This window comes from Charadrius vociferus, unplaced genomic scaffold (genome assembly GCF_000708025.1).
Source record: "Charadrius vociferus isolate BGI_N301 unplaced genomic scaffold, ASM70802v2 scaffold121, whole genome shotgun sequence".
In the NCBI taxonomy this organism is placed as follows: Eukaryota; Metazoa; Chordata; class Aves; order Charadriiformes; family Charadriidae; genus Charadrius; species Charadrius vociferus.
Window position 1 is genome coordinate 504,348 of NW_009646858.1, and position 26,663 is coordinate 531,010.

Genomic DNA, 26,663 nt, shown 5'->3' on the forward strand with positions numbered 1-26,663 from the left:
ATCACTGGAGACCTCAGCTTGAGCCACATCCTGCTCTCACTCTCATAGCTCATAAATACATAGGCATTACCGACAGTTGACATCTTCAAGAAAAGACTTCATGTGATGTCCCAGCTCACTCTCCTGGGAAAAAAATTAATCTCTGATGCAGAAGACTTAATGTATCTCATGCCTCTGCAGGAGAACACAGCCAGCTGTGATGTTTGGGGTTGCAGCACCAGAACGGGCTGTGTCAGTGCTGGGTTGCACACTGATGGTGTTTCCATCTGCATCTGCTGCTGGGAGCATCTCAGATAAAAATGAGTGGTGTGCAACTGTTCCCAAAGATATCGAGCTACTGGAACCGTCAAATAAATGTGACTGCTCCTTGCAGCACAGATCTGCCCTTCTAAGCCTCTCTGCTCGTTAAAGACTGGTGCTTTACGTAGGACTATCTTTTAAAAGTGCACGCCATAGCTGTTGTGGCTTGAAGGAGGCATGACAGAGATCACAGTCATCTCCATAGATGTTCTAAGGAATTATTTCATACTGACTTTTTGACACCCCCCCCCCTTTTCAAAATCCCATAGTGCTTCACAGATGTCAGAATGGTTTTTTTACTGTTTGTACATTCTATTATTTTGATACAGAACAATAGCTTTTATAATGGAAATGCTTATATAACTGAAATATATTTGTTATTGTATATTATGATTGTCCCACAGACCATGAACACTCCTTTAGCTGGATTTCTCTCAGTGTTACACCACGCTGTGTGCTGCCTGTGCATCTCTTCCAAGGACGAGGTGGTGCACTGTCTACACCGGCAAAGCTCTGTGTGGCACATGTGGTGCAAACCCCACCTCTCCCTTTGTCCTGCTGTGCTCCAGCAGCCCTGGTGAGGAGCAGGGCACAGCCTTGGCACCAAACTCTCCTGGGAGCTGGGAGCAAGAAAGCTGGGAATCAGTCCACAGTCTCCCATAGCTTGAGATAAAACATCTCATGGTGTCACCAGTCGAACCATCTCTCCCTGAGTCCCACTGGCTTTAACAGTGTTACAGCAACAGATCATTTGGACCCAAAATAACCTGCTTGGTTTCATTTCATCTAATAGCTGCCTGCTGTTTTGTAATGAATGTTTTATAAATTTAAGACACCCAAGGGCAAACATAAATGTTTAAATAAATAGAAAAATGTGAGTAGCAGAACATAAGAAGGACTTTTTCCTTTTTTGGAGGCACAATCTAAATGTGAAATATTCTTTTAGAAGTGGAGGTGATCCCCAGAGGAGTTCTTCTAAACATGACCTGCCATTCTTATCAGAGGATTAATTTGGAAGGAGTACACAACCCAAAAGAACTGTGCACCTGTTTTAAAAATGCTGCATCATTAATATATTCTGGTGCTCACTGGATTACAGGTAAAATGAATAGTTCCACCAGGTGGAAATGATATTTCAGTGTGAGCAGCAACATATGAAAATACTCTTTTCCTTTCTGAAAGAAACCGGAGCATGATACCCAGAGATTATGCATGGTTCTACAAACGTAATTGCTCAGTATCTTTCAATCACAAGGAAAATGTAACCAGAAAAACACATTTACTAAAGTGTGGATGGTTTCTGAAGACAAAGCTCATTGCTGAATGCAATCACCCATATAAGCTATTGGGGGAGGCAGAGGGGAGAAGCCATGTGCTTCCCAAAAGATTTCTGGCTTTGCACCACAAAAACTTCTCACTCTTCACTTCCACTATCACTGGGGGACAGGTAAAACTTCCACAGCACACAGCCATTTTCACCATTATATCTGGTGGTAACAACGGTAAAGGAAGACATAACACTAGAATCTGTTTTTAATGGAGTATTCGATATGCAAGACCAGGATTTTTTTTAAACTTCCTGTGCACTGTTGTGTCCAGGTGATTTGTATCAGCTTAAAATGTCAGGTTTTGAGGGTAACTGAAATCCAGTGGTCGCAGTAGTATGGGGTTGCGATCTCCAAGAGCTGCGAGGGGTTTTGTACAGCAGCCACACCAAAGGCTCAGACACGGGAACAGGCAGGGAACTGTAGGACCAGGGATGGGGAAATGGACTGAGTTAGTCTCTCTCCTCCTACTGTGACTTCTGCTATTAGCAGAGCCAAAACCAGCGAGGCAGGAGATGGGACCTTACACCCACGTGAGATCTTTACTGCAACCTTCTGACAGAGCCTTTGCCAATGTTCCTGACCACTTGTGGCTCTCCAGACCCAATGCGCACGTCAACCCATTTCCAGAGAGAAAATGGAGTCTTGACTTTCCCAAGGATTTGTGACAAAATGCACTGGATGCCATCAGTGAGTGAATTCAAAGCTTTGCCTAATTTCCTATCCTTCATGGAAAACTGTTGCAGAGAGGGAGCAGAAAAATAAATGACGAGTATTAAATTTGAATTGCAAGGTCAGGTTGGGATATGGTATATAACAGATGCGGCCTCTCTCCCCAGCATCCTACCGCCAAGGCCCACAACAGATAAAGGAGGATCTTCAAGGTTAAGACTGTAAAGAGCTGCCTCTGAAATAAAAGTCTCTCCCTGTGAGGGGGTAAACTTGACACAGATAAGTAAGTTTTGGGTGACCCACTTTGCTCAGCCCTCGCTCTCTCACACATCACTGGCAGCAGGAGCATCGCACTGGCTGCCCAGAGTAAGAGCCGCATGAATCACTGTCATTTAGTTCTCGCACGCAGCACAAACAGGGAGTCACGGTACCACGGGGCAGGCAACACGCAGGACTGAGCCCGGTGGGGATTTGTCAGCCTAATGGCTCTCGCTCTGCAGACTGCTCTCCTAACAGCTGACAACTGTCAGAAGGAATGACAGGGACAATCGTGCTCCTCTGGGATGCTGCGCTGAGAGGTGCTCTGCAAGAGGAGCGCTGACAGCTAACAGCACGCGTGTGTGTTTCCCTCAGCCACCCACTTGGAGGGTATGGTTCCCACCGTGGCTGTCCTGAGGCTGTGCTACAGCTGGATGGTATTGGGCCACATCCAGAAGGGGAAGGAAGAAGAGCGAGGGCCACCCGCGCTGTCTGTCTGTCCCCGCCATGCGGAGTCATCAGCCAGAGTCCACGTTGACCATACAGGTTAGACTTCTGTGCAAGCTTTATTTGCCACCCTAAAGGGATGGCTAAAGAGTGTGATTAATTTGTGGCCACAAGATCTATCTATGCACATGACATGCTGCAGCACCCATTAGCAAAAGGACAGTGGTCTGGATGTGGTACATCCCACCCATTCAGCTCTGGCGACATGTAGGAGTCCTCTCCTTTCTCCTCACTGCTGCCAAACAGGTGTCAGAGTAATGACAATGCAAATGTCTGCCACGTCATTTTTGGAGGCAGCAGCGAAATCACAACCATGTGAAGGTTTATGGACAATACAGCCCTGAGGGGACCCCATGTGTTCTGTCCGTAGTAACACCATGAGTACCCACCACAGTTTAGTCAATGTACGCTGAGGTTGAGATTCACCTTGTGAAAACTAGATGCATCAGTCCAAGTTGGCCACCCTGAACTCCCTTGAAACAGAAGCCATAACACAAACACTCCAAGGGGTGATTCATCTGACCACCTTGGATACCCACTCTAGGCTGCAGAGGAGAGGCCCATCTTTCATGCCTTTCCCATTCCTGAAGAGGCAGCTTTAATGACTATTTTAGATGAGCACCCCTCTGCGCTGAGCAGTTCCCCACCCTACCAAGCGATAAAGGCGTAACATCCATGGCTTCTCTCTCAACGCGAGAGTCTTGGTGAGCTCACCTGTGCATCCCAGCGCGCGCCCTCCATGAACAAACCATGGACATATGCCCCTTCCCGAGGAGGACTGGCAAAATCTTCTCTGTTCTTTTTTGTCACATCGCACTGCAAGGTCATCTTGTCCAAAGGCCACTCGTTCTTCCGGGCTGTGGACTGCATGATGGCTGTCAGGAAAGACTGGGGATTGAAGAACCCAGCAAGCCACACTGCAGAGGGTAAGGAGAAGTCTCCTGTCCAGGCCTCCAGTTCCTTGATGCGAGTGAGGAGGTCAGCAAACCACGTGCCCAGGCTGGCTGTGGAAGGGTAAGCCCTCTTTATCCAGGACTCAGGCACCGTGTCCAAGAAGAGGGCATTCTGCAGGTTCTCCATGTCACTTGTCATGGTCAGTTCTCCCTGGGTGAGAAAGGGCATAATTAGCACCGACAACTGTTTAACCTGACCAAAGCCTGCTTGAAAGCGGAGGCTGAGCTAGGAAGTGTGGAAGAGAGTGACACCTGACACAGTCGCAAGCATTCATACCATGAATTTCTTAGTGAGTTTTGAATCTTCATAAACATTTATAGAGGGTGCACTATTGCATATTAGTGCACCCTCATCTTCGCTACTGTAAAAATACGACTTGAGGGAAAAAATGTGTAACAGAAGGCCAGTGAGCATGAGTGTCCCTCAGTTGTCCCAGTGGTGTTTCTGTTTTCTCCCATTGACTGAAGATCTTTATGGGGTAGATTTTCAGAGGTGCAAAGCTGTTCTCACTCACACTGCCAGGGCAGGATACTGGAGTCTTTGATGATCTACTCCAAAACTTTCCAAATATTCGTTATGCCAAGTCCTATCCCCCTCCTCTCCTCTGCTTCCCCTCACTCCCCTCCTGCTTGATTACTTTCAGTGCAAGTCTTTCTTTTTGACTTCGCATGGTGCCTGCAAATGTAATCACAGTTTCTCTCACAGCAGGGAAACACAACAAATTAAGATATGATTCAGCCAAGTGAGAGACAAAGAGAGGTTTGGCTTTTCCTTTATCCAGCAATTAATTGTTTTTAAAGCTTTTAGAAACCTGTATCAGTTTCGCCCAGGCAGGAGAAGAGCTGGAATACATCACTGCATGGCCAAAAAAGGGCTTCTGCAGAGCAATAACAGCATCCCTCTTGAACTTCTGCGGAGGGCCCCCAGTATCTGCCAGTCTAAAATTAAGAAAACTCCTGCTGTATCCATCTTAAATTACATTAACTCTAAGCAAGAGATGCCAGGATGGTACCACTGCTGAAAGGGAGCCAAGAGAAGCCATTAAGAGATGCAGCAGTTTGTGCGGCAGGTCGTGCAGCACGACACAGACGGGGCTCACAAGCTCTGCCCAGGGCAGCATACATTTGCTTAGCCATGATGGTGACATGCCATGGGGCACTTTCCCTGCCACCATCTGGAGCAATTGTCCCTGGCACAGCAGAAGCCTCAGTTCGGACCAAGCTGCTGATGGAGGCTGCAGCTCATCACGTCTGGAACTGCAGGCAGTGCCTGGAGTCCCGGGGCTGGGAGGCTGTCTCCCTGCCTGTAGGAGATGTGCATTGGAGGAGGACCTGTGCCATCAAGTAAAAAGGTGTGCAGGAGGAGGCCACCAAACCGTTTAGCATCAGTGATGACGAGAAAGAGACCAGCTGGATCTTCTCTAAGACCCTGCAGATACAAGAGGAGCCTCAACTCCCAACAGTACTGAAAGAAGGCAGGCAGAGGCTGTGCCTGTCTGCCTGGGAAAGGGAGAACCCCACGATGGTGAAGGCTGGAAGCTTGTGACTACCAGCAACAGGAACAAGGCTTCTGTACACCTGCAGATCTGCAGCTACAGAATAGGTTCAGTGCCCAGGTAGGAGACAAGGGGTTGGGAACTCTGCCCATCACAGCATCCATGCCGATGGAGCCTGAGCCATGCAGCAGCACAGGTGAGATTAGTGAGTGACAGCAGTAGGTGACTCCCTGCTGCAGAGGACAGAGGTCCCCATCTGCCAACCTGTCTTGCTCTCCAAGGACATTTACTGCGTGCTGGGAGCTTGGATCCAGGACACTGTGGAAAAACTGCTGAGGTTTGTCCAGCATTCAGACTATTACCCCCTTATACTCTTCCACAGGACCACCAATGATACCCAAAGATATGTGTGCTGCCATTCAGAGGGACCTGGACAGGCTGGAGAACTGAGCCGAGAGGAACCTCATGAAATTCAACAGAGGGAAATGCCGAGTCTTACACCTGAGGAGGAACAACCCCGTGCACCAGTACACACTGGGGACCAACTGCCTGGAAAGCAGTTGCAGGGAAGGACCTGGGAGTCCTGACCAGGAGTCAGCAGTGTGTCCCTTCAGCAAAGAAGGCCACCAGCATCCTGGGCTGCATTAGCAGGAGCATTGCCAGCAGGTCAATGGCAGCACTCTGCTCAGCGCTAGTGAGGCAACATCTGGCACACTGGATCCAGTGCTGGGATTGTTCAGCCTCAAAAAGAGAGGACTCGGAGGATCTTTTCAATATCCGTGAATATCTGATGGTAGGAAGTAAAGAAGATGGAGCCAGACTCTTCTTGGTGGTGTCCAGTGACAGGACAAGAGGCACTGGGAACAACCTAAAATACAAGACATTCTGTTGACACACAAGCACAAACTTTTTTTCTGTGGTGGTGGTCGAGCACTGGAAGAGGTTACCCAGAGAGGCTGTGGAGTCTCTGTCCTCAGGAATTTTCAAAACCCACCAGAGTGTGGTCCTGGGCAACCTCCTCTGCCCGACCCTGCTTTGAGCACGGGGCTCGACTAGACGCTCTCCAGAACAACTAACCTGTGGTTCTGTGAGGCTCAAGCCAAGCAGTCTGCAAGCCCCAAAACTTGCAAAGGCCGGCTCAGCTTCTGCAGGTGTGTAATGCCCTTCACAATGTACGTCTGTGCATGCCCCACGCTGAGCCAGAGGGGTGCGACACACCAGAGCGGTTTCGAGACTTACAGTTAATGTTGATCACTAGTTTTCATTATAAATACTTACATTTGTCCCCTTATCATTTTGCCAAAATTTATCTGACTTACAGTTTCTCTTTGCCTCAGGCTGAGTGTTTTTGGAAAGATTAACTGAAATCAGTTGAGCTGTTGTTGAGAACGAGGGCGAGGGAATTGGGTCAGTCTATTCACATTAAAAAATTCCAACTGTTCTTTCACAGGACTTCAGTGCCTCCAGCCATGAGGTCAGCAGAGGTGCCCTTTATTGGGGCCACAAAAATCTATGAAGCTTTAGCAAAAGCTGAAACCCGCTTAAAGCAACCCCAACGCGCATTTAGCAATGCTTGTCAGAGTCCAGCAGTTAAAAATCTTTGCCATTTATTCCTATGCTGAGCATTCCCCGCAGAGCTGTCATCCACACATCACACCAACGGGCTACAGGAGGACAAGACCACATCTGGACACCCAACCAGACCATGGCAGAGCAGTAATGAGCACCCGTGTTGACGACCTGTGCTGCATCTGGCACTGACAGGTGGAAGTGGGCTCAGTGCTGAGAGATCAGGACTTGGGGCAAACGAGTGTGCCGGCGTTCTTGGGTCAGTGAGCATTTTCTCAAAGGAAGTACACCGCGAAGAGACCAGAGACTCCCGAGCTGGGAAGACAACTTGTCAACATCACAGGAATCCTCTGAGCTAACTACGCTGTTGCAAACGCAGCACTCAGAGCTGCTGGATGACAGCTAAAACGAAGGACTTGAACACACATCTACCCCACATGCTGTGTCTTGTCAAAGGGAGGAGGGCGTCAGCTGAATTCAGGCACTGGAAATGTCCACTCTAGCACTTCTGGAGTTCTTTTCCCCACTTTCCCCCCCCTCCCCGTGAAAATTTCTAAACATCCACAAAAAAATTCATTTTGTCTGGCAATGTGCAAGGGCAGTACTTCAAGGTGATGTGTCTCCTCAGCACCCACCAATTCAGATTTGTACTGCCCCATGCCTGGAAGCCACTGCAGCCCTGAGATCCCCGTTCAGAGCTGCCCCCCAGAGATCTTTGGTTTCCCATGCCGAAGTCTCCACCCTGGGAAACGTTCACCTCTCAATAGGATGGACTGGCAAAAGGCATTGTTAAACCTCTCCTCCAAAGATGACTTGTTAAAAGTAGTAAACTTTTAGAGGCAGCAAGTTCCTGAACCTGCTGGGTTTCCCCACGGAGAACAGATTTCTGGTGGACACCTTTCATGTTTATAAAGGTTTTAAGATGTTTTTTGCTTTAACATGCTTGAAGCTAAAAGTGACAAATAGGGTTGAATGAAAAGGTGGAAGCAGGACTGTTTACAATTAATCCCACTAAAACATGAGGAACAGCTGTAACCACCTTTCAAAATACACATCACTTTCTGTCACTTCACATGAGCAGGGACCAAGTAAGTCTGTGCCAGTAAATAATCTAATTATTTCTATTCAGTGATTTTACATTTGTAGGGTATCTCAAAATGATGAGTTACCTGGTAAAAGGTCTTTAAAGTCCTGCGTAATTCCAAGCACAAGGGTCAAACACAAATTAAAGATTTCTCATTTTGGTATTTGCCATGAAGCGACAAAGAAATACAAAGGCAGTGTGTGCCCCCTGCATTTCCTCTTAGGTACCCAAACTGTTTATCTATAACACACTATAAGAGAATTTACTGACACACAATTAAAGCTCACACAACAGAAAAGCATGGCCATGTCTAACCTGAGGGTCTGGTAGTGAGCTTCAGAAGGCTGTCACAATGATGTGACCTCATCAGGGGGCAGTTGCTGTGGCTTTCTGATTTAAGTATCACTGTGGCAAGTGTAGGGTCCTGCACCTGGGGAGGAATAACCCCATGCAAGGGTATGGGTTAGGGGTTGACCTGGAGAGCAGCTCTGTGAAATGGACCTGGGAGTCCTGGGGGACAACTGGATGCCATGAGCCAGCAATGTGCCCTGGTGGCCAAGAAGGCCAATGGCATCCTGGGGGGCATCAAGAAGAGTGTGGCCAGCAGGTGAAGGGAGGTCATCCTCCCCCTCTACTCTGCCCTGGTGAGGCCACATCTGGAGTACTGCGTCCAGTTCGGGGCTCCCCGGGTCAAGGACAGGGAACTGCTGGAGAGGGTCCAGCAAAGGGCTACAAAGATGATGAGGGGATTGGAGCATCTTTCTGATGAGGAGAGGCTGTGGGGCTTGGGGCTTTTTAGTCTGGAGAAAAGAAGACTGAGGGGAGTGACAGGACAAGAGGGAACGGGCACAAATTTGACCATAGGAAGTGCTGTCTGAACACGAGGAGGAACTTTTTTGCTGTGAGGGTGGCAGAGCAGTGGCACAGGCTGCCCAGAGAGGTGGGGGAGTCTCCCCCTCTGGAGCCATTCCCAACCCACCTGGACTCCATCCTGTGCCACTGCTGGAGGTGCCCCTGCTCTGGTGGGGGGGTGGACGATATGATCTCCAGAGGTCCCTTCCAACCCTGACCATTCTGTGATTCTGTGGTTCCTTCTTCATTCATATCACATGGCTCATCATCTCCTATCCCAGGAGAACTAAGACCCTGAGAGGACCTGTTCAATAGGCTGGTCTCTGGCTGAAGCCATGGCAAGACCATGTAGGAAGAGAAAAAAGTCAGAGAGGCAAAGTACTGCACCGGTCACAGCAGGACACTGAGAACCACAGGGCCTTCTCATGGCAATAGGCAGTGTTTTGCACTCTGGGCAAGCTTTTCAAGCAGGTAAAAATATTGCAAAATGAGTGCAAGCAGTCAAACTGATTTAAAGGCATAACCCTCATGATCATATATCCTACCTAGTTTTATTTTCAGGAAACAAATGAATTAGCAAATGTAATTCTCAGGAAGGATTAAGAAAACCAATTTTTAAAGCCTGCGCACTCAAGCATACTTGTTGGAATCTCCTGTGAGGGTTCAAAGCATCTATAGCAGCTATCTCTTATAGTTGTCCAAACACAATTATGCATAAATTTGCATTTCAGACACTGAATACTAACGTGCATCCAGAATGATTCAAGTTACTTTTTTTTTTTTTTTTCCAAAATGCTGGGAGTAATTTTCATTAAAGACACCCTTGAAGGAAATCCTAATCAGCCTGCAGACATTCCCTCAAGATGAGGAGACTATTGTCACAAATTGTTTTCTCAGTTAAGGTTATTTTCACTTGATACAGTCAAATACCCAGCTAGCCTTACAATATTTGGTCTTACTTTATCCTTTTATAATATTTATTATCCTCATTCTGGAGGCTTATCCCTCACTGAAGTTGCAAAATAGAAAACCTGCATGCAAAAATTACAGCGGGTACAGCATTAACATGCGAGTGGTTCAGCCCAGCCTCTGGTCTCACCGAAGTCATCCAGAACAACGGGCTTTGAAATGCAACACGCCCGTTATTTCTGATGGCTACCAGTCTATTGCAATTTCTCTTCCTCTTAATGGGATGTCTCCTATTTTTGGACCAAACAATCACTTTCCGCTACACAGACACAATGAATTATTCAAAAATTCAAATTAGGCATGACATTTCCAAATCGCCTTCTTTTAGCAGATAGTCAGTTAAAAACAATAAGACTTGCTTCCTCTGTGTTTTATTTATTCTCTTCGGAGATCTGTGGTTCCCGTTATGTAAACTCTCCTCCTCCGAGCGCTGTCAGTAAAGATCCCCAATCCCAGAGATTAACATGCATTAACAGCTCTCCCAGGAGCTGCTCTCAGAAGGAACAATTAAAGACTGATTTCTCTTCCAAACTGAGCGTGAGACCTAGCTGTCAAGTCTGGACAGCAGCGCTGCCTGCAGAAAGAGCCCACGGCATAGCCAAGCGTGCCCTGGCCGTTAGGTGGTACCCGCGGCGCAGGAAGGGCCCGCTGGGGGATGCTGGGCAGCGGTGTGGGTCAGGCACGACATCAAACCCAGCTCTGCAGGGACCCACCCGCAACCTGCGCTTGCAGGCACAGAAGAATTGCCCACTGGTGGTATCTCAGACCCTTCACATTTCTCTCTTCAGCAAACACGAGATGAAGAAAGGCTAACACAAACAGATTCTGCTACTCATCTGCTCTTCGGTAGTCCTTGAGTCCTGTGGCATCTCTGAACCACACCGTTCATAGTGAGGCTGCTGGGACCAACCGATGGAGTCGTCAGAAGTGCTTTTTCTGCAGATACCATCTCACTCCCCTGCTGTGATTTGTGGCAGAGTTTGGGGAGAAATTTGCACCCTCTATTATTGCCTGATTTCTGTTGTTTGTTTTGTCTGTGGTTTATTTAAGCCCATGCATCCACTCATTCCCCCGACCGATATTAAATAGCTTATTCTTCTCCACATTAAATCTAATTGCTACACATTGTCCCAGTTACAATTATATCTTGTCTGGTGCTTCAGGATTGAAACATTAAATCACTTCTGTTTACCTGTCTTAGGAAAGAGAATTTTCAATTCCACTGCCTTATGCTAGAAAATAAAGGAAATCTGTTTGTAATAATTGGCTACATAAATATCAGCCTATTTTAAAATGGATCATACATACTGGGCCACCATGAAGTGTATATGATATGTCTCTCTCTTTAACCAAGACAATAAGCATCAGCAGTGAATGCAGTGCAGAAATGTCTGAGCTAGTGTGGACCCAAGCTGCTGGGTTCGCAGCGCACAGCACAACATGGCCAGGATCTGGAAGCAGCCTGGTCCTGTCCCTGCAGAGCTGCAAGTACCAAAAACTCCAGGGCCAACCCCAGCACCACTGCAGATATGTCCCTTGAAGATCTCTCTTCGATGCTGCCCTCAGGAGAGGGTTGGGATGGTCATTCAGTCTCAAGACAGGTCCTCCCTGCCCACCTGCCCGCTCTTTCTGCTAACGGGGTCAGAAGAAGTAGCTGCAGTTCCTTCAAGTGCGATGGTTCCCACGCTATGCAAAGTATTTTTGCCAGCTGAGCGTTTTGGCGATATGGGATGACAGCCTGTCGTTCAGGAAGGGATGGCGCAGGGAATGCCTCGCCATGGACATCCTTAATTGCTGCCTCACACCATGAATTCATCCAGGGAGCAACTTTGTGTTGACGATGCAGGGAAGGCATCGGGGTAGCATTGAAGCCACCAGCTTTGTGCTGCAAGCTCCAGGCAGCATTCCTCTGCTATACTTAGGCCTTTCCAAGGGATGTGCAGCACTTGGCTAGGGTAAAGAGCCTTTTGGGATAACAAGGTGTCATGGTTTGGGCTGGGCTGGCCACTAAAATGAACGACAGATGTTCTCTTTTACTTCTCTTCCCTTCAGAGAAGGGAGAGCAGCTCCCTCAGGGAGAGAAGGATAAGAGATAAAAGAAGACTTATGAGTTTAAAAAGAACCTAAACTAATGAAAATATTGATAAAATAACAAAAAGAAAGTAATGAAATATATACAACATACAAAACCGTATCAAGCTCCCAGGATGACGATCACGTCACCGGCTGGCACTGGGAATGTCCCAGACCGGACTCAGCAACGGATGGGAACTGGATTCCGGATCTGCATTCACAATAGGGATTACAGGCAGATGAACAGAGTCCTCCTCAGATGCGGGTCACTGAAGAAAGAGACTGACCCCTTTGATCCTCAGCCTTTATACTGAGCATGAGGCAGTTGGGATGCAATACCCTCGTTGGTCAGTTTGGGGTCACCTGTCCTGTCCGCTCCTCCCCGGGAGGTGGGACCCCTCTACACTTTTCTGCTTCCGACCCTCCAGTGGGGCAAGTAACAGCCTGAGCTGCACTTGGCTGCGATAGCGTTAGTATAAGCAGGAGCCTCTCTGCACACCATCCCTTGGCATAAACTATAAACAATCAGGTCTTATCACTCTGAAAGTGAACAGCGTCTGAAAAATATGCCGTTAATTTCAGAGAGTTCAGTTAGTTAGATGAGGATTAACTGAAAAGTAAAATTACTGAACAGAAAATTGCTTCTGTTTTACCTCAAACCAGGACACAAGGTGAAGGGGACGTGTTGTCACAGGGCACCAGGGTCGGCCAAGCAGGTCTTGCAGTGCAGCCTGATCTGCGCTGGTTTATCCCCTCCTGGGCAGTCAGCAGCCTTTTATATGTTGTCCCACCAACTGCCTGGGTGGGCATTCAGCAGATGACTCCCCCTCCCAGTGGACACAGCCTCAAAGCACAGCCCTCTTTTGCACATCCTGCTCAATCCAGAAGTTTGGATCCTGCCAGGTGTGTCCTGCCAGCTCCAGAGCTCCTCACTGTTCTCCATAAGCAATGGCCAAAGCCACCACCCAGAGGGACACGGACATCCCCTTCCTGGAGCAGTCTAGTTTCTTACCAGTGTGGTGAAGCAACTGTGGGTGGAGCAATCATGAACAGTGTGTTCATGGGGAACATCAGCTCCTGACCCTCCTCCATTAGCAAATGACTCATACCCAGCAAGGGGAGTTGTATCTCTTCCAAAACTGTTGAGTTTTTAGGCTTTTTCTCTTATAGCTCTGGACATTTTGTGCCCTTACACATGACTAATCTTTCCTTTGATTTCAGCTCAGCTTGTGCCTTTAATGATACTTTCTTACAAGTTCCCCCCAGTACCTGGGCATTTTGTGAAAAGGTGTGATTTTTTCGGCTTACCTTTAAATAGGACACGTCTCAATTTCTATCGTTGCTGTGCTACGATATCAGGTGGAGAGAGATGCCTGGTCTCCCTTCCCAGAAAGCAGTCACTGCTATGAGTGCCTGTGGACAACGTGCCATTTGAAATCCACCTCTGAACCATTCCCCATTGAGTCAAGTTGGTTTTGCAGACAGCAGTGCTGAATGCAGTGTGACCCCTTTTATGCCCTGAGCAACTCTTCCATCCATCAAGATCTTACGACGACGCAGTCACAAGCCACCAGAGCTCCTACCTTCAGCCCCAGATCCAGTTCCTTGAGAGAGCGCTTTATTTCACCGGTGAGGATGTTCATGCGCTCACACTCCTGGAAGGCAACCACAATGTACGGTGTCCTCTCCTCCACCTTTGCCATCAGTTCTGCAATGTTAAACTCATCCATCAATTTCTCTAACATTTCTTCCAGCAGAGCTTTCACCTGTGTGCCAGAGGGAAAAGAGAGCGGGATGTTAGTGAACGACCCACTGGGCTGCCTCGGCTGACAGCTGCCTGAACACGGCATGAAAACTCCATCTGCCAGTTAGTGTCTCCGAAAACAATCAGTGTCAACTGTGCTGGGCATGGCACCTTTCAAAGAGCTTGCCCCATCCTATTAAAATTCAAATGGTTACAAAAGCTAATGTCAGATGAGAAGCTTTCAAAATGACGCTTTAGAAATGTCACTGTGACACGTAGCAGTCTTCTTTCTTCATGGGTCCTACACCTGTATTCCTACTTCTCCTAAGGTCAGACTCAATGCAAGAAGACGGATGGGGCTACAGCTTCAGCTGAGCCTCAGGACAACTGAGCTTCTGAGCTGTTTTTCTGGGGTATATTGACAGAGAGAGGTGATTATACAAAATTGAATTTTAAGCAGAGCCATGGAAGAAAAGCATAACGAAACAAAATTATTTTCTGGTCAACTTTACAGCTTGATTTGGAAACAGTGCTCTATATCTCTAAAGAGTAATCAGGGAAAGATCCAAGCAACAGGATGTTTGTCGTGTCTAAAAAATAAGTAAAACAGACAAAACCTTTTCTGATTGACAACGAGGAGGCACGAAGACCCTAATCTTCATGGGATCAGCTGTATCTCTCAGGTTTTCGTGGACCGTTAGGCAACTTGCTATGGAAGTCTCTCACACAATGCTCTGCTTTACTTCTGTGCTGGAACCCGAGCAAGACATCTGCTTCTTGGGGAGTTTTCAGGAATACGCAATGCACAGTTACAATTCCACAATCTGACGTGCAGACCCCGGCGTGCGGCGCAGTGACAGCTGCCAGCCAGTGACAGAGGCAGCCCAGGGTCATTTTGTTGCCAGGCCCAGCAACATTCACATTTTGGACTCTGTACTCCAATTTCCTCCCATCGCTGCGCTTCCAAACCCTCCACGCTCGTGCCAGACCTGACGAAGCGGTGATGATGCGTAGGCTGTTATTGCGACCAGCGCGGTGGCTAAAGTTAAAGCTCGGTTAGAAAAGCTCTTCAGCTGCACCTCGAGGGCAGTATAGAAATATCTTCTAATTTGAAATTCCCCTGCAAATCCCCTTGGCTCTGTTTTTTTTTCCATAACAATTACAGCTCATTTTCTGTAATGTGGCCTCAGAAACCTGTGGGAGTAACTGGACTTGTCGGAGCCTCAGGAAAACGACAGGCTCCCGTTTTGCCTGCAAACTCCCAAAAACCACCTCAGCCGAACCAGGGGCTGGAAATCCTCTAATGGAGGAGCTGAAAGACAGCTCGTAACTCACTCTCGTGCAAGGACCAAGGGAAAGGGGAACCGCCAGTGCCAGTTATAGCTCAGATAATGAGACATATGACCTCCAGAAGAAAATGAGCCGTGGGAGCATCCCCCAGGCACAATGCAGTGCAGTGGGGCCACACTCAGGTTGCTTTCAGGCATCTTTTCTTCTCAGAGAGATCACAAAAACCATGAGGAGGACTTCTGTAGCAGTCTTCTGGACTGTCACCAGGAGTTTGTAGGGTAGCCATGCCCTGTGACACCACTGCAGGATCACTCACTGGTAACTTTGCTTCACCGGCCAAGGAGTTAAACTGTATTTCAATAGCAAAAGGACTGGGACAGGAGAAGAGGCAGTCACGTTTGCTATCTTTGAGCATCTCCTTTGGCTTTGCTACCCTTGGATTATTCCCCTCACCTCAAATTCCAGCATAAAATGGAAACTGAACATGCCTAGCACTTCTGAGAGCCCCTTAGGCAAAGGCAGTAAGTTCCCCAGCTCCACACCAAGCCATGTGTGAAACCACAGGGTTCATAGGAGTTTTCTATTAGCCATTCGTTAATCTGCAAAGCTTGAAACACAGAGCTGGGACCTTAAGACTGCAGAAATAAACGTCTGAGCAAGAGCTGGCTGGTTTCAGATCCTGTTATGAATGCTTGGGCCAGATTGTAATGAGCTGTGAGTTTGGAGAGGAAGGGCTGAGGTCAGGCTGGTACATAGGCGAAGCGAAGGAGTTCAGCTGGAAATAAGGAATAACAAGGCCCCTGGGAGCCTGGGAGCTGGGTGGGACCTGGCGGCAGCAGTAAGAGGTGGGCTAAGCTCTGGGTGGCAGACGGTGCGCTCAGGGAGCCCATCGGTATGCCAGTCACAGCATGGCACGCAGGGACCAGTGCTCAGAGGCAGCGGAGGCCACAGAAGGTTTATTTGCAACATCTTCACAGGATGATAATGAAGGCACTGCAGTTCAGGGGGTAATTAAAAGCCACCGTCCTAGTCCTGACAATACTCCAATTACATCCCACCACGGTGATGTTCTGCATAATATGAGGCGAGTGGTTTTAGACACTCAGTTTGTCCCCAGCAAAGGCAGATCCCATTACAATGAGCAGTTGTGAGACAAACCTCAGCCAGACAGGACTACTTATGAATGAGACAGGTATCAAAACTCAACAGCTCCTTCCTCTACCACTCTTACCGTTTCTTCCCTGGTCCCCACTCCTCCTTCACCCATGCTGGTGTCCCGTGGCTGCATGTCCAACAGGATGCGGAAGAGCTTCTCCGATGTCTGGGTAAGGAAGCCAATCTCAGCGTTGGGATGAAGCCCATACAGATAAGGAGACTCTGGAGGCAAGGCAGCATCTATATACTGAAGAGAGAAATTCAGGTTCACATTAGACACAGAGTCCAGGGAGGGCACTTTGCCCACAGAGGTCACGGCACTGGAAGCATCACCCCTCCGAATAAGTGAGCCCAGGCTGATATAACTCTGCCTGTGGCTGAAACACCAGCAAACCGACGGGTGAAAGGAGTGTACGATTGTTGACAGAACTGCTTCTACTCCTGCTGTGAAAATGTAGTAATTGCTGAAGTTTGGCTTGGCTACAGATCTCAGGCCTGGACCTTCTCTAGCAATTATCCACTGTGTGTTTCAGCATCAATATCCTGAAATATCTTGTGGGAATTTAGCTTCCAGTAGTTAAGTTTTATGAACAAAAACAGCCTAAAATTCCCATCTCTGCTACCGCATTTGTGTACAAAGAACAGATGAGATCAGTAAGTAGATCAACAAGACCCTTCAGTGTTTCTCATCAAAACTGATGATAAAAGGAGCTTGAAAGGGCCATTTTAGCGAACAGTATGTGGATGTAATTTTCCAGGAGCCCCGCTTGAGTCTCAAGAACCAATACAGTTGCTCTATTCATGCATGAACAGAATGAGCCCGTGATGAAGTAGCAAATTACCATTAGACTTGGTTCATCCAAGGGAATGCTGAAATGTCTACAGAAACAGAAAATAATGGGAAATAACAGGAGGTGTGTTGAAACACTGCAGTCCTATTCACTGCCTCCTAAGACAGATTACAGGGCAGTTATGGAAGACATTACATTTATGTGTATAAATAATGCCAGCAAACAAAGAGCTTACTTGATGATAGCTATTATAGTCCATGTTCCCTGGGAGGGGGAATCCTGGAGCAAGGAGGAGTTCTCCCTCCAGCATTTCTGGCTTAATAAATTCTTCCAAATAGGTTTTGCAAAGCCGCCTGTCCCAGTCATCTGTAATGTGACCTCCATACATAATCTCACCGAAGAGGTAGCGCAAATCATCATATGGGACCTGAAGAACGAAGCAGGAGGGCATGAAGGAGTTCAGCCAGGCAGAGCTCCACCAGCCGTGCGGCTGAGCTGCAGGCTGCTGAGCTGCACCGTGAGCGCTTCCACTTCACTATCTCAGATTTCTAAATAAACAAACATCAGGTAGTAGTTAACTCCTGCCCAAAGAAAACTGGACCACAGCATAGATTTCCTGCAGTTTCCCACTGAAAAGAAAATTTATTCTAAGCGCTGTTAAACCAAAGACCACTATGTATTTCCAATGAATAAAGACGACAGGCACTATTTGCTGTGACTCGTAAACTGCTACAAACATGAGTGGCACTGAAGCTTCCCATCTCACCACAAAGGTAGACCGAACTGTAACTATATAAACCCAAAGATACCAAGGAAATGGCATTTAAGGAGACTTCCCAGGAGATTCAACATGTCAGTCCTGTGGTTAAAAGCCACAGCCGGTTGCTGGTGGTTAAAAGCCACCAAACAGCCCACCTTTGAGTCACGCACCTTTGAGCTGGCCTCCAGGTAATTATACAGCACGTTCACAGAGATAGTGAGGTCTCCAGTGTTAAAGGGGTAGGGGCGGTTCCAGCCTTGGGGGCCAAACTTGCGCCTTTCTGCCACCACGGCATGGAAATAGCAAAGGGCGAAGAGGATGCTCTTGAACTCGTTCTCCCGGGTGCACATCTCCAGGGTATCCTGCAACACAGGAGGAGAGGCAGGGCTGTGTAAGTCTACGCCACCCTCAGTCACAGCCACTCTCACCAAACACACCAAACAGGGGTGAACAGATTTGCCCAGTCAGTTCATTTCTACATAATTCACTAATTTTCCAAGTCACTTTGCATTGCGAATTTATAGGCAAATTCTGATGCATATTTTCCAAATTAACATTTTCTTTTACAAGTCAATGTGGCTTTGCACAGGAACACATACTGACAGCCAAGGAGGGAAGGACACGTGCACCCACCCAACGCCCCATCGCCTGCACGTGCCCCACACCAGAGAGAAGGAGAGAGGCACCACACAGGGCGACTGTGCCAGCAGTGGGACTGGGACCGCAGCCCTAAGCAAGGCTCCTGCTGAGCAGGACTGGACCTGGAAGAACTAAACTCCATCCTGTCCCTTGAATACAAAAGGTTTCCTTGGGGCAACGTGTTTTTGAGTTGCAGGGCTGAAGCAGCAGGGAGTCAACCCAGGAAGGCTGTGCCCTCTGCACAAAGCCATCCTGGCCGTGTGGTGCAGCAGTGCACTCACAGAATCACACAGCCATAGAATGGTTTAGGTTGGAAGGGACCTTGAAGATCATCCAGTTCCACCCCTCTACCCTGGGCAGAGACACCTCCCACCAGCCCAGGTTGCTCCAAGCCCAGTCCAACCTGGCCTTGAACACCTCCAGGGATGGGGCAGCCACAGCTTCTCTGGGCAACCTGCCCCAGGGGCTCACCACCCGCACAGGGAAACATTTCTTCCTCATATCTCATCTAAATCTCCCCTCTTCCAGTTCGAAGCCATTACCCCTCATCCTATTCGCTGACGGCACGACCTTGTGCAGCACACCAAAGCAGGGATGTGAGAAACTGCTAAAACTCCAAGCAGGGGAGATCAAACACTTGCAAGAAAAATCGAATGCAGCCCTTTAAAGCCAGCACAGCAACGGGTGCCTCCTTTCCCACCTTCCAGGTGACGCTTAAAGTTTGAATATCTACAAACAAACAGGCAGAATCGTGATGACGGAGGTGGAGGGGTGGGAGCCTGAGTCATTTAATCAATGAAAATGAACAAAAGGAACCAAAGGTCTCCAAAGAACTCTGTGCGGTGCTGGGAGTGACGTCTCAGCAGATGGGCACCAAGGGGAAGCCTGGGCAGCCGTGCCTGTCCCCATCAGCGTGAGCATCAGAGTTACGGGAGCGCAGGGGCGAAGGGCCGGAGCTGTGTGTATGGCACAGGGGGGACGTGGAACCCCCTTTGCGCGGCTGCAGCCCGGCAGAGGCTTTCCCAGCGTGTCCGCTCGCTCTGCGCTGGCCAGAGCAGCGTGGCTGGGCAGTGGAGGCACGAACCTGATGGGATCTCCCACCGCCCACAGCACAGGTCTCCCCAAGCCTGGGAGATGAAGGCGTTGGGAAGGGCTTGCCTGCACCTTCACGCGCGTCTCTGCAAACCCTCCCCGGGAACGGCATATCCAGGGTATGGCAGCTCTGTCCTGCACAGCTGAGAAAGGGGGGAGTAGCTACACCAGCCCCTTCACCCCCCTCCCCAGGGACAGCCCCTTTAAGCCCACTCTGCTATGTTACAAAGACTACAAAGGGCGCCCGTGTGACTTCCCTTCATTATCTTTATCTTAAAAAACCCACGATGTTAGACCTCTGATCAGCTGGGGAGCAAAACAGAGCTCAGAGGCTGTGCTGGAAAGGAGGAATCCATTACTCTAAAGTGCGCAAGACGTTGAGTAACTGCAAAAGATGAACAAGAACATCCCAAACCCTGTTTGCCCCGTGATTAGACAGCCCTCTAAGCTCCCTTTGTTACCAGCAACCCGATGAAGAACTGGTTCAGGTATGTGCTGGGCACCTTTCCCATTTCAGCAAAGGTCCCTGGACTTCCAGGGGAGCTCGTCTGAGCGAACACTGAGGAAGAATCCGGCTCAGTCACATTCGGTCTCTCTGTTTAGTTGTGCATTTTTCTTCAGCTACAAAGCAGAACAATATTTCCCGCACAGAATAATGGGCGTTCTTTGTAGCTTTCAGCTGAAAGCTAAATTTGAACACCCATTCTGCATGAAGCAGGGAAATGAGGTGAAAAGGGGCCCCACCCACTCGCTCCGGGATTTCTGATAAGAGACTTTTATAAGACTCCGGCAATTTAGAAAATGCTAATTACTATCTGATTGAAATGAGCAGAGGCAGGATGAAAATGTTACTTGGGGTGAAGGTTCTCCCCTCCCTTGCTCTCCAGGACGTTTATTGGAGTTCAAGATGATGAATGACAGTAGATAAAAATGGAATAATCTTCCCTGACTACTCGCATTAATCCTTGCGCGGTGCCTCACCTGCTCGGCAGTGCCAGCTACTGCGCGCTGGATTCCCCTGTACCCACACCTAAGTGCAAAACCAGTTGTGAGCTGCCCCCATTTCTCTGCCCCGTGGACCAGCGCTTGGGGTCCACATTGCTCCTGCTGGGTCCCAAACGACACGAGGCTGCACAGAGAGAAATGAAAGCCATCCTGCAAGGCTTGAACTGCGTGTTCCGGGCACAGCCATCAGCGGAATGGAGAGGCCGTAGTAACTTCAGGGCTAGCAATCCGAAAAGGCAGTCCGAGGGGTGACAGTACCTTCAGGCCCTTTGGTTGCTCCAGGTTTTAAAGCCAAGGTCTCGCCGCGGGAGCTTGGTGTCCCAAGGTAACGGCGATGTGTGGATGAAGGTAATGAGCGTTCAGGGCAGCAGAACACAACGGCCCGTGTCTCTAGGAAAGCTGTCATCATAAATGCGAGCCGTTAGCCCTTAGCCTGTTGTGTCACGCGAAACAGGGGGTCAGCAGGAGCAGTGTGACGTGCCAGCCAGGCACGCCCCGGCACAGGGGCTGCTCCCTGCGGAGACGCTGCTGCAGGTACCTTCCTGCCCCGCGGTGCCCGGGGCTGCCGAGTGAGGCCACAAAGCAGGCGCGTTTAATCACCGCGTTACAATGACTCTAACATTGATCCGTACCCTCTGCAGCACTAAGAAAAGAATATTCCCCGTCATTTCCACCCACTTCGCTTTTGTGTCCCCTGCAGAAGAGACTCAGCTTGCAGTTCCAGCGGCGAAGAGGGGGACGGCGGCTGCTGTAAGAGGAGTGTGTCTATGTGTCACCGTGCAATAAAAGCAAGGAGTAACCTGCCATCGGCTATTCTTCTTGTGGGCCATCAGTTCTCAAGATGGCCTACTTTACCCTTGTCTGGCAAAGCCAGTCCTCCCTGCAGGGACGTTTCAGCTCGGATTTACAATGCTTTTGGTGGCAGCAAGGGTTTGAGCTGAATGGCCTGTGGGCACAAAGCACTGAGTCCTCTGGTGCTGCTCTGAAGAGTGATGTGGGATGTGGCCGTATCAGCAGTTCTGAACCTCAAGCCCCGGTGGAAGAGCAGGGCAAACAAGCAGGGTTTAACCAGCTCGCCCCTCTGCGCCTTTGGGTGTCAGATGTAACATGTCACTCACCAGCCCAAAAAGGAGTGACACAGACACAGAAATCAAGTTGAAACATGACAAAAGCCTCCCAAATGCTGCATTCACAAGTTTGATTCTGTAACAAAATAGCCTTTCTAAGGATCACATATTGGTGATAAAATTATTAAACTGGGCAGAAGTCTGGTATCCTGTGACCTTCTGCAAGGAAGAGGCTGGAGACCCGTCTGGAGACCCGTCTTGGGAGAATCAGTGCTTGGAAAGAATCAGAATCGTCTGGGCTGTAAGGGACCTTTAAGATCATTGACCATTAACCCAACACTGCCAAAACCACCACTAAACCACGACCCTCAGCACCACATCTGCCCGTCTTTTAAATACGTCCAGGGATGGCGACTCCACCACTTCCCTGGGCAGCCTATGATTCCCAGAATCATAGAATCGAGAGCTGTGTGCCCAGCTCCTGGAGAAGAGTCGGGAGGTTGTTTGACCCAGAGACCACACAATGCAAAGGGACTCGCACGTCTGCTGCCTGGGAGCGGCAATGCCCACCCACATCACACCCTCCATGGGGCTCCAGCAGCTCCAAGCCCACCCGCTGGCCAGTCGCCGGCACAATCCCTGCTGCGCTCCTACCTGGCTGAAGTTGTCGAGGGCTTTGTGCAGGTTTGCATGCATCCCGGTTGGGGCCTCATTGGTGATTTTGATGGAGTTCTCCAGGATCCCCTGGGGAATGATGTGGCTGTCAGGGGAGGGGGCTGGCTCCGCACTAATGAAGACACGGAAATCCTGGTGGCTGCCCTCACTGTGCTCCTCCAGCTTCTTCTCCAGAGAACTCAGCCACTTGGCCACCAGGTGGATGTTCTGGCAGGGACAAAGGGGAGAAGGCTTCGTCAATAACCCCCCATTTACACCCGTGCAGGCACCGAATCCATCACATCAATGAATGGCACCCACCAAGGCCACTGGGGGGTACCATCTAGAAGTTGGTACTTGCCCCTGTAGTCACCATGCATAATTCACAGCCCAAGATATTCTAACACATCAAATATACTTTTAAACTCAAAATAATTAATGTAAAACCCCAGCAATGAAACAAGCCACTATTGAGTTGTTTGGGTTCTCAGTGACGATACTCTCCTCCTTGTTAGAGTCATGTACGGCTGATGAAGTAGAGTTATTTCCCCAGATCTCCCCAGCTCAAATGAAAATAATTGTTCATTTTTAAACAGAATAACAGTGAGGGCCCTCAATATCACTTACTGGGAAAAAAATCAAGCAGGTGGTTTTACAAAGACCTTTAACATAAAATACTTATTTATTCATGCAACTAATTCAAAATATCTGTCAGAAAATTAAGCAGCATTATGCAGATATGGTGAAACAGATGAAGACATGCCTTGATTTTCCAGCTAGAGTCCTATATAGTGTTGCGGTTCTCAGGCAAGAAAAAAAGCCTTTTTTTTTTTTTTTTTCATATTAGGAACTGGGCAGGTCCCACACAGCAGGGATTCGTGGGCTAAAACTACCCTCATTTTAAAGTTAGGTGTGCAATCCAAGCTGACTGTGTTAACAGGCACTCTGGAAGGTGATTTATTCCATCCAAAGCCAGGACAAGGAACCTGCTAAACTTAAATTAAATGCAGCCGCCAAAAAGATAAACTGCTTGGAGGTGGCAAGGAAATTACATAAAGGAACCATATTAGAGGCTTAGAATAAATATATATCACCTATAAAAAGGACCAGAAAGGAGCTCTCGTGGTTAAACAGCAGAGTAATGGAGACTGTTAGGAGTAAAATGGCATTCTTCACAAAGTGGAAATTGTGTCCAAATGAGAAAAAACGGAAAACAGCACAAAAATCCAGTCATGGTAAGGCCAAAAAGGGTTTTAAGAAGCAATATCCTGAATTCCATAAAAACTAATAATAAAACCTTTTCCAGAAGCCAGAAACCTACCAGAGAGCCCATAAAACCACAAGATGATCAAGGTGTACAGGGAGTGTCCCAGACAGGCCAGGCCACCACAGACCACCTCATATTTGCAGGAATATTCCCTGCAGAGCTTCGTGAGGGTCTCACTGTTACAGCCGGTGTTACCTGGTGGTGTTACTGAAACACTGAGGTTGGAGACAGCTCTGGAGATCATTCACCCAACCCTCCTGCTCAAAGCGGGGTCAGCTGGAGCAGGGTGCTCATTGTAGCCAGTTGGGTTTTTTGTATCTCTAAGGATGAAGCCACCACAACCCATCTGGACAACCTGTGCCAGTGTTCAACCATTCTCACAGTAAAAAATAGAATAGAATAGAATAGAACAGAACAGAACAGAATAGAATAAAATAAAATAAAATATTACATTTAAGGGAAACCTGTATTTCAATTTGTGTCCATTGCCTCTTGCTCTTTTGCTGGGCACCACTATGAAGAGTCTGGCTCTGTCCCCCTGCCATGAGGTATTTAAACACACTGATAAACCCCTCTGAGCCATCACTTTTTGAGGTGAAATAATCCCCATTCTCTCAGCCTCTCCTCATATGACAGATGCTCCAATCCCTTCGTCATTGGAAAGACACTTAAACTGAAGCAGCAGATGAAGAGTTTTTCTGAAAAATTGATAAACTAATAATAACAATTTACGAGCACCAGATGGTCTTCACCCTAAAGAAACTCCGATATGGAAGTGCTGCGCTACTCCTCGGCACACACCAGGCAAACTGGCAGGGGCTCGGATAAACCATGAATTAACACGCGAATAGCAGGGGTTAGAGAAAACCCAGGAATCTAAAACTCCCAACCCGTTTTAGATAGCTAATAGGGGGATATCCAAATCAGAGCTCGTCACCATAAACTCCTTCCACAGTTGCTAGAAAGGTGAGCTCCAGCGGGCAGCTCAAGGTGAGGTGGATTGAGAACTGGCTCACAGATAGAGCTCAGAGGGTTGTGGTTAGTGGCGCAGAGTCTAGTTGGAGGTTAGTAACAAGTGGTGTCCCTCAGGGGTCAGTACTGGGCCCAGTTTTGTTCAACATATTCATCAATGATCTGGATGAAGGGATAGAGTGTACCATCAGCAAGTTTGCTGATGACACAAAACTGGGAGGAGTGGCTGACACGCCAGAAGGCTGTGCTGCCTTACAGCGTGACCTGGTGGGGGAGTTGCCTCCACGGCACCAGTGTATCTCCATGCTTGGATATTCATGGGTATCAGCTATTTATCTTTCACTTATCAGTATTATTGCAGTATCAATACTATTATCAGTATTAGTATTATTATATATCAGAGGGAAGGTGACATAGGCTACCAACCAGTTAAGACACAGGAAACGGCGTGGGAAGCGACTGATGGAGTTTGAGCTGCTCACCATATTCAAACACCACCTGAAGGAGCAAATGATTAGTGAGCTGACAAAATTAGTCATCAAGTGATTCCAAGTACTGAAAATAAAACCTGGTGGTAAAGAACTGCAAAAGGACGCCATTATCCTAAGCGACTAGCAATGATACGGCAGCAGAAATTTGGCGTTGATAGATGCAAAGTGATGCACACCAAAACCCAACCCTAGCTACAGATATAAACAATGACAGGTTCATAATTAGCTGTTACCATTCAGGGAAGAGATCTTGGAGTCCTTACGGTAATTTCCTGCAAATGACAGTTCAACACTTCACAATGTGAAAGCAATCAAATGTCAGCAAAGGAACAGAGAATAAAGCTGCAAACATTATTACACCACTCCATAAACCCATGGTGGGCCTTCGTCTTGAATGTAATACTCAGTTCTCACTTCTCTGTCCCCAAAAGGATAGAGCTTCCACACAGGGAGATGCTATATATCGAATCCCCAGTCTGGAGAGAGGGCAGATGGGGTGGAGGGGCTGAGCAAAGAACAGGAACAGAGGAATGAACAGAGCAGGCTGCAAGGTTAAAAAGAACAAGTGGAAGTCAATTTTCATGTGACACATTCACAAACTGAATTTAGTGGCTCAGGGGGTTGTGGAAGACGAGACAATCACAGAACGAAACTGAGCTTAGATCCACGGAGGGAAACATCTCTGCGCTCCTTCCCCCGGGAGGCTGGAGGTACCCCTGGCTGGCAGGGCGCAGGGCGCCAGGGCTTGGGGCTGCCCCAGCACGGGGCCTTTGTAGAGGGACCGCACACGGGAACATCACGGGAGCTCCCTCGTGAGAACACAGAAACCTTCGTCTGGCTTCTCTGATGGAGGTTTCAGGTGCCTCTCGTGAGCTACTTACAGAGAGATCCCAGCCAGGACTGGAGTAGAGGATGGACACTTGTAGAAAAGGGAAAGCTGAGGTCCTGTCCTGGTTTCAGCTGGGAAAGACTTTCTAGTGATTGCTGTGAAAGGAATGTCAATGATACCTATTGGTTTCAGTTGTTGCTAAGTGATGTTTACATTATTCAAGGACTTTTTTTTCAGCTTCCTGTAGAAAAACAGACAGAATGATGGAATGGCCAATGAAATATTCCATACCCTGCACTCCATGCTCAGTGCATAAATGGAGGTCAGCCCGGGGCGAGAATCTGCGATCACTGCTCGGGATGGTGCCCATTCACTGGGCAGTGAGCGTGACCCATGTCATTATTATTATTGTTATCGTTGTTATTATTAGTATTATTTTTTCCTTTTCTGATATTGTTCTATTAAATTGTCTTTATCTCAACCCAGGAGTTTTTTTCCTTTCCCCTCCTCTTCTCCCTCTTCTCCTTTGTGAGGGGCAGGGGGGGTGAGCGAGCAGCTGCGTGGTGGGTGTTAAACCATGACAGGTCCTTTAGGCATGGGTTGGGACAGAGCAGGGGCTGCTGTCACAGACTATCAGCGGTATTTGCAAAAGCTGGAGGGATGGCTCAGCACTCAGACAGGGACCAAGCAGCAGGAAGGACGGGATGGTGATACATCTCCTCAGAGGAACTGGAGTGCCTCGGGAGAGAAGAGACTAAAAACTCGGTCACATCCAGAAGGAGCTCCCTTTGCACGTCAGTGGCTGTCTGTGCACATCGCCATGTCCTTGCCAAGTCCTGGGTGCAAAAA

The 26,663-nt window shown here is 48.4% G+C and overlaps 1 protein-coding gene across 1 annotated transcript in view; it reads right to left on the reverse strand.

Moving 5' to 3' along the window:
* The window catches only part of DNAH9 (dynein, axonemal, heavy chain 9), a 218,965-nt gene that overhangs the window by 3,262 nt on the left and 189,040 nt on the right, over nt 1–26,663 (reverse strand). The window contains exons 64-69 of the mRNA XM_009894355.1: nt 22,256–22,483; nt 17,969–18,160; nt 17,274–17,465; nt 16,324–16,494; nt 13,642–13,824; nt 3,777–4,166 (exon numbers count right to left, since the gene is read on the reverse strand). Coding sequence (XP_009892657.1) covers nt 3,777–4,166; nt 13,642–13,824; nt 16,324–16,494; nt 17,274–17,465; nt 17,969–18,160; nt 22,256–22,483 — 1,356 coding nt within the window. The remainder of the gene's footprint in view (nt 1–3,776; nt 4,167–13,641; nt 13,825–16,323; nt 16,495–17,273; nt 17,466–17,968; nt 18,161–22,255; nt 22,484–26,663) is intronic.